The 14,425-nt window shown below is 41.2% G+C and overlaps 1 protein-coding gene across 6 annotated transcripts in view; it reads left to right on the forward strand.

The window, feature by feature from the left end:
- The window catches only part of GRID1 (glutamate ionotropic receptor delta type subunit 1), a 716,702-nt gene that overhangs the window by 656,400 nt on the left and 45,877 nt on the right, over positions 1 to 14,425 (forward strand). For all 6 annotated transcript variants that reach the window (XM_083502465.1, XM_083502466.1, XM_083502469.1 and 3 more), the window contains exon 13: positions 12,796 to 12,991. In XM_083502465.1, the coding sequence (XP_083358591.1) occupies positions 12,796 to 12,991 (196 nt within the window). The remainder of the gene's footprint in view (positions 1 to 12,795; positions 12,992 to 14,425) is intronic.

Below are 14,425 nucleotides of genomic sequence, written 5' to 3' on the forward strand. Positions count from 1 at the left end.
TAAATTCCATCTGGGAGGGGGAGGAGTGAAGGACCCTTTATTCATCAGATTTTGTTCTCTGTATGCAAATTATATCTAACCAGTTGTTAATTTATGCCCCCCTCCTCTGGCCAGCACTTTATGCACTTGGGAAACATAAAGTGTTTTTGAATTCAGACCTACATGGATGTTAAATACATTCCCCCATTCCCCTGCCCAGCTCTGTTTATTCAAGCCAGGCATTTAAAATTTACATTATTCAGAATGTTGGTGGCAGAAACTTCAAATGTGTCTATTCAGTGATTTTAATACTTGGACAGAGAGGAGGAGGGAAGGTTGGAGAGGGAGAGAAAGCTAAGCAATTTTAAACTCAGCAATGGGAATTTGGCACGCGGGTAGCACACATTTTCTGTCCAAAGAAGCTTAGATGTCTCCGTGCCCTGGGCAGCACTACATCTTAGTGGCAACTCTTCTGTTGGAGCAGCTTAGTTGCACCATTGAGCTGAAAGCTTAGTGCAGTGGCCCTGAGCAAAAAGCTTACCTTCATGGCCTCCCTATGTCACCAAAACACGCATCTGCCCTAAAATACAGCGTGTTTTTAATTGTGCAGATGGCCTATGCAGTGAAACATGTTATTTCCAAAGTCTGTGACATCTGCCTTTGTTAATTTTAGAATTTACTTCCCATCTTTTTTGTAGATGCCGCAGAGCAGCTAATAAAAATATGTACGAACCTATCTATCTCATCTATCCTGTCTACTCTAACATGCTAAGTCAAAAACCTAGGGTGTTACATGAACCTGAAATACCCTGTAGCATCCCTGCATGTGACCCTATTCTAGGCTTGCTGCTTTCTAATCAGGAGGCATCCCCAGACCAGCGACTCTTCAGAAACACAGGGGATTGGCTCTACTCAGGGTCGGTAACTAATTACTTGTCAAGTACGGGAGTTCCCTTCTCCCTTCTAGTAGCTCACCGATTAGAATTAACAAACATCTGTTAGATTTATAGTCTTTTCACTACAGTATCATGTTGCCAGCACAGACAGACTCTCTGCAAGGATAACAGTTGCTCACTCTGACTCCTCCCAACTTCCACAGCAAGAAGCGCGCCAACGGGATGTCCCTCCTGCCCTGTGTCTCCTTTGTTCCCAGACACACTTGGACCTTCGAGTGCAGGGGGAGGGAGGGGGTCTCCCCACTCTCAACTGATGTCTTGCCCAGCTGCTCCTTCCCTTCTGGTTGCTTAGCTACTATCTCAAAAGTAGGTAGCTCCTCTCTCAACTGTGCAGCTTCTGTCTCTGCCTGCCTGTCTCCTTCTGGAAATGCTGGAAGCGGGGGGGGGGGGGTAGTCCCCCTCCTCTTCTATTAGGAGCTGATCTCCCTGCGATTTCATTCCCCAATCTTCCGATCCAGCCCTGCTCCTGACATTTCTCTTTTAAACTCCAATAGTAAACATTACCAGCGATAACAGTACAGCCTTCTTCCAATTTATTAGATGTTTGCTAAACACTGGTGCTTTACTTACTTATTTCTTGAAGAAATTACAGTGGTACCTCGGGTTACATATGCTTCAGGTTACATCCGCTTCAGGTTATGCACTCCGCTAACCCAGAAATAGTGCTTCAGGTTAAGAACTTTGCTTCAGGATGAGAACAGAAACCATGCTCTGGCGGTGCGGCGGCAGCGGGAGGCCCCATTAGCTAAAGTGGTGCTTCAGGTAAAGAACAGTTTCAGGTTAAGAACGAACCTCTGGAACGAATTAAGTACTTAACCCGAGGTACCACTGTAGACATTTTGATTTATTTATTTTTTAAAAAATACCTCAAAGCAAAGCGGTTTACCAACAGCAACACCGTTTTTGTAGCCAAACACCATCCATGGTGCTCTGAAGGTGGTGGGGGATTGAAAAGAGATCAGAGAGGAGCCAGCAGCAAGTGGCTTGTACTTCAGAGGCCAGATCAAGCACCTGAGGTGAGCCTCTTGGGTGGGACAACCCTGCCTGTGTGGCACACTATTTGCTAAGGAAAATCACATTCTGTGACCCAGATGCAGCCACACAGACACATGCATGGAAAATTGCAGAGATTAGTTTATGTTGCATACAATTTATCTTGCTGCCTCGGGGCATTGGGAAGGATAAGGAGCTTTGTGGCTGCAGAAGACCTACCTTTAGAAAATATACCCCAGCTGCTATTCCTGAGGGTTCCCTAGGTCATCTGTACACAGGCTTTCAAGCTCATCTCAAGAGAAATAATGGCCAGAGACCTACTTTAAAAAATGATATTAGATTCTTGGCATATCTTCTACATTTCCTACTGCTTTGGTGTAATCTGAATGCATACTCAAGTCTTAGATTAAACCTTAGTACATAATCTAGGGAGGTTCAAGAAAGCACTGAAATATGACGTTGACAATACAGGAGATCTATTTGCGGCATTTCCTGATGAGTACAGAAAAAATATTTAAAGATTTCTGCATAGGGTAGCAGCAGCAGCAAGGTTAACTATCCTTTTTACTCCCTTAGTATTTGAATATTTTCCTCCCCTTCAGCTGTAATTAAGGCTCTATTTATGCAGAGGAACTAAGAAAATCTAAACATTTCAGCATTTTCAGAAATATTACAACTTCAGTAATTGCTGCAGTAAAACTCTCCATAAAAGTATTTGCGCTGTAACCATTCTTAGTTCTGTAGTATTCCACACTTGCAAAAGTGAATGTCAATAAAAACTCCTGTTTGGATCTTGAATTTAAAGATGGCCCAGTGTTTTCCTGGTCACCTCTTGGTTAACCACTTAGGCTGCAATTAGTGGTTGCATGCATTTCTGCAGACAGGTTTTTATTTTATTTTAGAGGTCATGCCAAGCTGGCTTTTGACTCTCAGCCTAACCGAAACAAGGTATTCTACATTCCTCTGTTACCACCTGATTAACAATTAATTTCTCTTTTTGATCTGAATATATGGCTTGAATTCCTTTCCTAAATTTATCTCCAAAATTCATTTCTCCGTTAATTTTTTTCACAAATTCCCAGGAGACATTGTCAAAGGCTTTTTCAGCATCTATAAACATCAAAGCTGCTTGTTTTTCATTTCTCACTTCCAGGTATTCTATAATGTCAATAATATTTCTTATATTATCCTTCATTTGTCTGCCTGGAAGGAATCCTGCCTGATCTTGATGTATATAGTCTTTCAATACTAATTTCCTAACTGAAACAAGGAACCCACAAGGAAGCAGCACAAATTACTCCCATGGAACAATTTTCCTCAACAGTGCTTGGAGGTGGACCAAGTGTGCTCCTGTCTCCAGCCCAGCCCTCCCAAGCTCCATTCCCTTGCTGAAAGAATGGAGACTCTTCAAGCAGTCAAGTGATTGGCTTGGAGATGAGTGTGTCTCTTGCTGTCCGCAGCCTCCTGCCTGGCATGTTTCCTCTGCTTCTGGGCAGGTGGGACAATGCAGGAGACATTTGGCTCTCTGACCTCAGGGCAGGGTGCCTGTGAAGGTCCTGACTCTGGTTTTGTGGTGTCAGGCTCAGTGATAAGAGAGTAGTCCTGCTTTTCAGCCAATAGCACAGTGCAGCGACGGATGCGATGGCACCTTTTCCTCTCACGCCATTGGGCTTGCTCTCACTTAGATAAATTGCCCCCCCCTCACTGAACAACACTTTTTGTTGTTGTTGTTTAGTTGTTTAGTCGTGTCCGACTCTTCGTGACCCCATGGACCAGAGCACGCCAGGCACTTCTGTCTTCCACTGTCTCCTGCAGTTTGGTCAGACTCATGTTTGTAGCTTCGAGAACACTATCCAACCATCTCGTCCTCTGCCGTCCCCTTCTCCTTGTGCCCTCAATCTTTCCCAACATCAGGGTCTTTTCCAGGGAGTCTTCTCTTCTCATGAGGTGGCCAAAGTATTGGAGCCTCAGCTTCACGATCTGTCCTTCCAGTGAGCACTCAGGGCTAATTTCCTTAAGAATGGATGCGTTTGATCTTCTTGCAGTCCATGGGACTCTCAAGAGTCTCCTCCAGCACCATAATTCAAAAGCATCAATTCTGCGTAACACTGAACAACACTTTACTCGAAGGTTTCTTTTACTTTCCTCTTTAAAATTGTAACCCAGAGTATCCTGCAGGGGACCTTTGTGAGGGGGTAACTAATAAGTTGGCGTCTCAGACAGGCAAGATAGTATATAACACAAATGGATTAAACTTAGGTTACTTCAGGCATATAGTACAATTACACTTTAATTTGTCCTCAGTTGTTTTGCGTTATAGGTTTGGTTCCTTTAAACGGTGATACTTTCTTTCAGTTATCCACCCCGTTTAACAATCCTGCTCCTGAGGTACCTTAAGCAATAGACCCAAGGGCTCGCCATACCCCCTCCTTTCACTGGGTTTGGGAGTTTCTTCTTTTCCTTAGAAGAATCTCTCCCCTCCAGACTAGATTTGAGTCCCAAGTAGGCTGTTCCTTTCCATCTCCTACTTCTCCTGGCTCAACCTCTGCCTCCCAGTAAAATTTCCAGTCTGTTCCTCCTACAGGACACCACACTCTGTCCTTCACAATATGCTCAGAGTGGAAGTTGTTTTGTTTTCCAGAACCAACTCTTTCTCGTTTTCACTCTTTCTATCTCAGCCTGTCTCCCTACCTATCTCCAGACCTCTCCAACCTCTGTTCCAACCCTCTCCCTCACTCTACCTCCCAGTGTCTCTCAAAACCTCTCCTTTTAAACTCTCCCTCCTGGAACCACAGCCAATCAGAGACTGCCGTTCAGTAACCATTTTCTGGCAGGGAAATAAAGAAAAAAGAAACACTTTTTGATCCAACTGGTCCAGCAAAACCAACCTTTTTGTCACACACAGCAGCCTCGAATCTGAGCAGCTCACCCTCCTCCTCTGACTCGGAGCCTGAGGCCAAGGCCATAACACACTGCCAAAAAAACCCCCATTCATTTCCCTCATGGGACCATGTCATATATTACATATCACCTAAGAATACTTGGGTGTTGGGAAACGTATTTACTACTAATGTTTAGATACTAGATGTGTGTGCCTTTCCTTCTCCCTCATTGCAGGAAAAGGTTGGCTTTCTTTCTTCAAAACTTAGTCATTTATCAGTATATTAGAAGAAAGGAAAATGTCAAACACTGCAAGTATGCCCGTTTTCTTGTACACATGGGGAAAACCTAGTATATGACAGAGCCTACAGAGGCCTCAGTATTTGTCAACCTGCCTGACATTTGCTCTGAGCAGTTATAATATTGCCTAACATGACATCACAGCAAATGAGCCAGTGGCTACAGTAATGGGATAACAGATGAACAGCTGGTTTTTAGCCTGCTATATAAGCACCAGAAATTATAGTTTCATTCATTTAATTCCACAGTATTATCTATTATTGTGAGATATGTTGATAACAGGCTGGGCAAAATGCAAAATGTTATCGAAAGAGTTCCAGTCTAAACAGATTGCTTCAAGCAATGACACTTTTTATTTTTATTTTGCAACTGGATTCATTTTTATCTCTGCATTGGAAGTTTTGCTCTGATCACAATGACAAGCACCTTGCCACATGGCTGGCAGTATATAAATGATGGACAGTAATCGTGGTAATAATAATTATTACAAAGAACATTGCCTCTTGATACTCCACCGGCTTTGGTCTTCACGTTTCAAAACAGTCCCTCGATGCTTTGAAAGCTGAGTATTGGAGTAAATGGGGCATCCTATACATTGGCAGCTTCATTTTGCAAATATTGTGGATATTAAGGTTGTGGAATTTTCTTCCTGTTATAATATTAAAGCAGTAGGAGCACAAGATTTGGAGTTAAGAGTGCCAAGGAAAAGAAATAAAGCTCATGAATGGTCACAGCAGCTGGCTTTAAAGAATGAAACAAGCCTAAGCTCTGATGAGAATCTAAAATTCGATTAGAGCAAAAAAGATGATTTTCGGCAGTAATGGAAGGTTTATTGGTTGGTACTTGAGCTAACAGGGATTAGGTCTCAAAGGGCAAAACGAAAGGATATGAGAAAGTGCTAAGGAGATTGCATTGCATACCTCTTAATTCATCAGCTGCAGTTTATATTGTGCCAGCTTCATTTAAGGGTGTTACACATCTGTCTGGTATTTCATGCCCAAATCTTTGGGTATGTTGTTTGCCCAGGAAGCAATTTCAGCACTGCTTCATGTAACTTAGAGAAGGCTTTGTGCAACCTATGAAAGTAGTGCTCAGAGAGTATTGCCTACAGCAGTGATGGCCCAACTTGGCTGTTTTGGGACTACAACTCCCATGATCCCTAGCTAACAGGACCAGTGGTCAGGGATGATGGGAATTGTAGTCCCAAAACAACCGGAGGGCCAAGTTTGGCCATCACTGGCCTACAGGAACTGATCATTTGTTTGGAAGCTGAAATTGGAGGACCACAAAATACCACATCACTCATTCCTAGTCTTACCTGCCCAACCTGCTCCCTCTGCCAACTGTATTTTGTGAACCCACCAAGCTAACTAAAGCACACTAGCCATGCATTGTGCCCTGCTAAGGAGTTGAAAGGCACATCCCTTCTGTAGCTTCAGGCAGGTAGCACATTTATGAAGCCTCTACTGGGCTGGCATTCAGAGCTGGTGGACTTAATGTGACTTAGTTGGTCCCATCCCTTGGGAGCCTGCAATACCGAAGAATGAATGGAGATGTGCTTTCCATCATGAATAATATGTTAGATCCCAAGACGGAAGTAGAAACTGATGAAAGACTAGCCTCCTACACTAATAACTTAGGATAATACTTAAGTCCAGAAGAAAAGGTGAATTTGGGATGCCAAGGCAATTTTGGACATCATCACCAGCCATTCACAAATGTTCAGCAACTAGAGACTGATGCTATTTGCGAGCTTTAGTTAAAGCTGCTTAAGGGCTTAAAATGATAGAAGTCCTTAAAGCAACTTAAACCACTTTAAATGTTTCAATCAGCTTAAGGGCTTGAAGAGTTTTGTTGTGGTAGCTGGAGGGTGTTCTGCTGGAAAGGAGTTTCAAGAGAAACTCAAACAGTGCCTTGTGTTTGGAGGGCTGAGGGGTTAACTGTGGGGATGGGTGAAATGGAAAAAACCAGAGGTATAGGAAATGAGAACAGGAAGACAGACATATATTTTTCTCTTTATCTGTACTAAGAAGAGAGAGGGGAAACATTGAAAGATATACACTTATTAGGCCATATCTCTATTTAATGATTAGCAGAATAAATCTGCTGAAATACTTGCAAGAAATCCATGTGCTCTTATTGTTCCACTTAATGAAGATACATTTTGTAGTGATCTTCTTATACATCTGATTCCACAGAAATAACCTAGTCCATAAATAATGTAACTAAAGATAAGGGAGTGAGCAATGAGTGATGAAAATTAATTTTTCAGTAGATATAAAAAATCATGATGCTCACGGCCAGTTTAGAGAGAAGATGGACTGGATATTCCGTTAACGATCCTCTTCGTTTTATCTTTTTAATTTTAATTCTGCCATTCCTGTGTTGCTTTGCTGATCTAATGGATGCTGTTGTGTTAGTTGTTAATATTTTAGATATTGATTTTTTCAAAATTTTTATTTATTTTTGCTATTTAAAAATTGTTTTATATTGGTTGTCAGCTGCCTTGAGAAAACTGTATTTTGAAAGATGGGATGGAAATCTCTGAAATGAATGAAAAATATATTCCTTAATTTTTACTAGTGGAATGGTGTATATTTTCTCCCATGATACCTCAAAATTTCAAAATGATTCCCCCTTCCTATTTCTTCAACAATTGTTGTCAGCAGAAGACCTTAACTGGCTCTTGTCAAGAATTCTCAGCATCCTATGAAGTAACTATAAAGTGATTTAACTACTAATAAATTTGGGGTAGTTACTCCAGATCAAAAATTATTTTGAAATGAATGAGTGAGGAAGAATTTAAAGACACCAATTCCTTAATTTCTTAAAAGAATAGTAAATCTTCAGGACTGGATAGGGTTGGTGTAGGATATTATAAACACTATTTGAAAAATCTTACTCCACACTTACTGGTTATTTAACAATGTTATTTTCAAGAGAATAGATCCTAGGAACCTGGAGGCAATCAAAATTAAATCTAATTTCTAAACCAAACAAATATACTAAGCAGCTTGATTCCCAGTGGCCATTCATATTATTTAATATAGATTTAATAAGATTTTTTTTACTACAATTCAAGTAAATAGACTAAAGATGAGTAAACCTCATTACACTGACCTGGACTATTCTAGTTTTCTAATGCATAGCTTCCAGTAGACCCCATCAGTATCTGCCTGAATGTTATTTTTTATTGCAAAAAACAAAAACTATTTTTAAAGCCTTTGTTTGTGTAGAAAATACTTTTCTTTGGCAAGTAATTTTAAACATGAAACTTGGACTAAAATTAATTAAACTTATTTACCAGCACTATACATCTAATATTAGGAAAAAATGGCTATGGTTCCAATTTTCTAAACATTATCTAGAGTTACTAAGGATGAATGTCCCCTCTCCCCTTTACTATTCTTGCTTTGGAAGCTTTGGCAGTAGCATTCAGAGTTAACATTAATATCAAAGGACCTATCATAAAAGGTGCTAAATAAATAAGTAAATAAAAGTTTAAAGTGCTGTCCTTTTTATTGTTATTTTTATTTATTGAATTTATATACCACTGTTCATTATAAGACCTCAAGGTGGTTTACAACATACAACACAAATGTCACTAAATAACATAGTATCTGTATAACATAAAAATCAAGATAATGATATAAATACAGGTATAATGTTAAAAATTACATAACCCTATAGAGATTCCAACAATGGCAAATGCATATTTTAAAAAAGGGGGGAGGAGAAAATCAGCAGCAGGGTATCTAATATACTGAACAGTGTAGAAATACAAAATCGTCTCTCAAAGTTTTTTTCTTAATCCTAGGCACCCACAGGAAATGGGAGACCCCCACAAACTTCAGCTGGTAGCTTTGCTTTCCCCTCCCAGTCACTCAAGCATTTACAGATGACATGGTTATTGTAGTGGTTGGGAGTTACTCATGCGTAAACTGTCCCCGTTTGGGAGCTTGGCTGCCTGGGTTAAACCGTCTTGACTGCACAGCCCATCTCAGCGTGGCTGCCTCAGTCGCTAGCAGAATCTGTCTGTGGGCGTTTCTTAAACCTTTGCCAGCATAAAAGCTGTTTGTCACCCAATCTTCTCCGCCTCTCATTGCGCGGGAGTCTCCTGCGCAGGGAGGGCGTGGGTAGTGGAGGACCAGTGCTCTCCTCACTGACTTCCAAGGAAGAATCCCGGAGCCCTTCCACCTCTTCTCCCATTTGCTCTCCTGGATCCTTGGTGTTACGCTGATTTCCTTCCCCCTCCATCAAGCTGTGTCTCCCCCTAGTGCTGGTACCTTCCCCTGCAGAATCGGAGAGCCTCTCCTTCTCCTGTTGCTCTGATGTCAGTTCCCTGACAGTTATATACCGCATTTTTCGCTCCATAAGACGCACCTGACCATAAGACGCACCTAGTTTTTAGAGGAGGAAAACAAGGAAAACAATATTCTGCACAGAGTGTGTCAGTGGCTCTTGCTCTGCTTGCTTTACATTGAGTGGCGGATGGGAGCCATTGCTCTGGCTGCAGAGGCATCCCTCACCTCGCGACTGCAGCGGCAGCCGAGGGATCCCTCTGCTGTCCAGTGCATTCACGCCATAAGATGCACAGACATTTCCCCTTACTTTTTAGGAGGAAAAAAGTGTGTCTTATGGAGCGAAAAATACGGTATGCTTCCTGGTCCATTCATTGCAGCTCCTCCTTTAAAAACAAGAATGGGGAAAGTAACAGAAAGTAGCAGGTATACAAATGAATTATAGTAAATCTAATATAGTTAAGAACATCCCTCCTAAAATACAAAGTAACATAAAACAAGAATTAAAAGTACCCATTAGTCCTTTTTTTTTTGTATTTGGGGGTTAGTATACCCTAAAACAAGCTTTATCAAGCCAATTGACTCTACCCCATATAAAGAAAATGGAAAAAGATGTTAAAAGTTGAAAAAACCAATCTCTGTTTTAGGGAAAATAACAGCAATTACAATGCATTCCTTACTGAGCATGCTATACCCTTTTCAGGAGTTACCCGTTTCCAATAAAACCTACTATTGGCAAAAGATAACAGAATGTTATATATTTGGGGCAAGGGAGAGATCACAAAAAAAGAAAGAATTATCTATACGAACCAGTCTCTAAATTATGTCTCTTAGTTTGCACTATAAGGGGATGAATGATTTAATATTGGCAGGGGCATGCCAGTGACCTGTTTTGTTTTGTTTTCGCTCTGCTACTTGGTAAAGGAGATGTTAGGTCGGTGGTGCTCTGTGATTAATAATGATCGCCCAATGTGATCATTTTAAAAAGCCCTTTCAAGTCGACACAACTGAGAGCTATCAAGTGACAAGCGATCAAATGATGTACAACTATGAATGATCCAATCTCTCGTTGGAAAACACTTTGTGGGGGAGGGGAATCTTAATTTACCAGCCAGATGAAGATGGTTGAAACGTTCCCTCTTGGTCTGGCTGCTAAAAAAGCCCATGAATAAATATTAATAAAGGGAAGGAAATTACCATTTCAAATATGCTGGATGAAAGTGATAGCTCTGGTGTTCTGTGGCAGTTATATATTAATTTAGCAGTGGCTGTCACAGCAATAATTCAGAGCACTTTCATATTTAGGTTCAGCTGCGTAATTCATTTTGATCTCCCACATTCATCAAAGCATTGTTTTTGTTTATGTTGATATCATGAAGCACAGAGAGAAGAGTACAGAAGATGCTGAAAGCATCTCTATTCCATATGCCTGTTACAGCAAGATGCTGTTTTGCTCTAATTGTATGTAATTAATGAACAATAATCAGAAAGATGTCTTCACTGTGAAATCATGATTTAGTTTTATTTTCTCCTATCATGTATAATTCATTAATCTCAGTACAGATTGTACACTTGTGCTAATGCTGAATGCAGAAGAGAGCGTTTAGTAACTACTGTTTAAGCTCAGCATGCCTCTTAAGAATTTCTTCAGCACATTTCCAGTGTATTCCCTTACCATTCATTAAGTACTGCTCATTAAGTACCTGCATTTGTAAATGCAAAGGCGGCCAGCTCAATCTCAGTTCCAGATAAGATGCCTCGAGACTGGCAGAATATGTTGTCAAAGTGAGTTAATCAGGTGCTACAAAAAGTGAAGACTCAATTGGCTGCTAAAGGCAGGTCAGAGAGTGGAAGTCTAGGAATGACAAATACTAGTAACAGGGCCACCCCTCTGGGAATTCATTAACTTTGAAAGAGAACCATAGGGAAGGTAAACTGATTAGGAGATACCTGTTGATAGCTGAGATATGTGTGTCCATTGAGCACTCTGATATACATAAAACAATACAGTGGTACCTTGGGTTAAGTATTTAATTCGTTCCGGAGGTTCGTACTTAACCTGAAACTGTTCTTAAACTGAAGCACCACTTTAGCTAATGGGGCCTTCCACTGCCGCCGGAGCACGATTTCTGTTCTCATCCTGAAGCAAAGTTCTTAACCTGAAGCACTATTTCTGGGTTAGTGGAGTATGTAACCTGAAGCGTATGTAACCTGAAGCGTATGTAACCCGAGGTACCACTGTACATATCTTTCAGCATCAGCGGATGATGAAGTGGAAGAAAGACTTGTGCAAAATTAGCCAATTGAAGCTGAAGAGAAAATGGTAGCTAAAAGAAAGTGTGAATGTCTGCACAGATTGAAGCACATTTATACATCCCTTGCTGGAAGTTCCTTTTACTCATGAGTAGTCCACCACAGGGTAGTGGGAATCCCACTCTAGGTGACAAATAAGTGGGTGGTGGTAAGGAGACAGCGTAATTAACATGACCAGACACCCACTGCTAGTGGGCTACCTTTACTGCACCATCCACCACAATACCTTTTGCTACACTGATGTGGATGAAGAAAAACGGAACGCAAAATTATGGAGTGGGGGAATCATCATGGAATCATTGTTTAAAAATATGATGGTCTTATATTGTTGTATTTATCAGCAGCAACGAAGGCGTACTTGTGGTTACTCATACCGGGATGCATGTATTGAAGTTTTTAAGAAATAACAGGTTTTATCCAGTTGGTGTCCTTGCACAACTGAAAATGCTTTTGATCAACTGGAAGGGATCCTTTAACGGGGGGAGGGGTGTAACCCTCTTAAAAAAAACAGTTTCAGGAGACACAGGGGCCTGCAGGGAAGAGGGGGAGATGCAAAAAACCCTTCCCTCCTCTTCCATTTTCAGACATCTCTGCTGGAGCAATAGTACTAAGAGGATTGATTCTAGTCTCGTCTAATGAAATTAACAATTATTAGAAGCTGTTTTCCTTAAACTGACAGCCAAATAATCGGTATAGATGCATTTCTGCAATGCACACATGTTCTATGACTACAGTTATAGGATTTTCTTCCTTCTGCAATATCTATTGTGTTATTTGTCATGTTAGATTTTTAGGGGAAATACTGAATTTCAGGCTAAAATTTTTTAAAACCTCAAGTCCCATAAAAGGAGCCATAGGGTGGCTTGTTCTTCACATCCTCCCCTCTCCCCCCACTCTGCTGCCATGATCAATCTTGTTTTCCTTTTCCAAGCTGCTTTTAAGTTCCTAAAACAACCAGGAGATCAAAGAAGTGCAGTTTGACCCAAGACATCTTTTGCTTCCTTCAGATTGAGAAATGAAATATTTATGTTGCCCCGCATTTCACAAACATTTGAACTCTTCTTCCATTTCAGAACATTCCAGGATCTTTCCAAACAAATGGATGTATCCTATGGTACTGTCCGGGATTCTGCGGTTTATGAATACTTCAAAGCAAAAGGAACAAACCCTCTGGAGCAAGACAGCACCTTTGCTGAGTTGTGGAAGACTATCAGCAAGAATAATGGAGCTGATAACTGCGTGGCAAATCCCTCTGAAGGCATCCGGAAGGTAAGAATGGGGGCATCATTAATTTACCTCTAGGAGGTTTGTGTTTAATATTTTCATTGAGGATAAATCCATTTGCTGTTCCGTAAAAGCAATGACCTGGCATTAAGAATTTTTAAATAGATTCAAAAAGAAACCATCTAAACCGCAGTGATTACATTGCCATTTATTCTTCCCAAGAAAGCTGCAAATCTGTTTGGAACGAGATTGGCGTGATTTTTTTGTATTCTCTCCCCCCCCCACCCCCTTCTGAACTGAAGCTTGCACTTAGGTGACAATCAAAATCATATTGCCTTTGATGAACCCACAGCAGGAGTCCAGACTGCCCATTGTGAATGGCTATTGTTCTAATCCATTAAAACTTTCATTACATCCCTTGTATTGTGAATTTCTGATTCCTACCGTTTTCTTTCATATCGGGGAGGGTGTTAGTCCTTGTCATTTTATGTATTGAGTCAGTTGCTAAGCCAGTGGCTTACCTTCAAGGTCTGGTATAAACTTGTGCTTGGAATTTTGGTGTAAAGATTTGCATCCCACCAAATATAGCTTCACAGAACCTTTGTGTGTGGAAATACGGTAATTGGGTGGATGCTCAGCCAAGTTCCAGCTGCCAAATGAAAGTTTTTCTGGGAGCAAGACAAAGACAACCCCTTTCCATTTTTGTGGGTGGGGTGTTGGATCTGTCCTGGTTCATCTGTTTTCCCCTAGAGCTTGCTACACAGCACTCTGGAGAGAAGAGGTTCCTTTTGCTCAGTTCTTTGCTTTTTAAATCAGGATTCACCTTGCTGAGCTGCAGCTTGGAAGATGAACTAGCTGGTACTCAGCTGAGCAATGCAACTGCCACGGCAGAACTGTTTTTTATTTTATTTTTAAAAATATGCTGCGCAGTAAGGGAATAAGAGGCTAATTGCCCTGAGACCTGTGGGCAGTATACAAATTTAAGTCATCATCATTATCATTGTGGAACCAGGGCTTTGACTGGCCTGCTCACTCTACTCCCAACCTATGCAGAACACAGTGTAGCAAGGATTGCACATCTTCACTGATACTATAGTATGTATATCTCAACTCCTGTCTTGGTGCATATTGTTTCATGCAACTGGGTTTGCAGGTAGGCTGCATTGTATAGCTGCTTCGGGTGTCCAACTTCCAAGTCAAATGTCATTATGCATTCACCCATCCATACAACTTTTGTTGGTTTTGGACATGTAATTCCACTCAGTCATGCATTCCTTCCCCCATAGACTGGTTAGATTGGTCTCAACTAGGGCCAGGGCCTTTTCAGTACTGGCCCTGACTTGATGGAATGCTCTATCACAAGATACTTGACGTCTTCCCTCAGGGCCTGCAAGACAGAGCTGTTCCGCCTGGCCTTTGGGTTGGACTGATCCTTTTGTTTCCTTCCCCTTATGGTTTTGATCTATGGGCTACTATTAA

Source organism: Podarcis liolepis (assembly GCF_965112155.1).
Source record: "Podarcis liolepis genome assembly, chromosome: 5".
Lineage (NCBI taxonomy): Eukaryota > Metazoa > Chordata > Lepidosauria > Squamata > Lacertidae > Podarcis > Podarcis liolepis.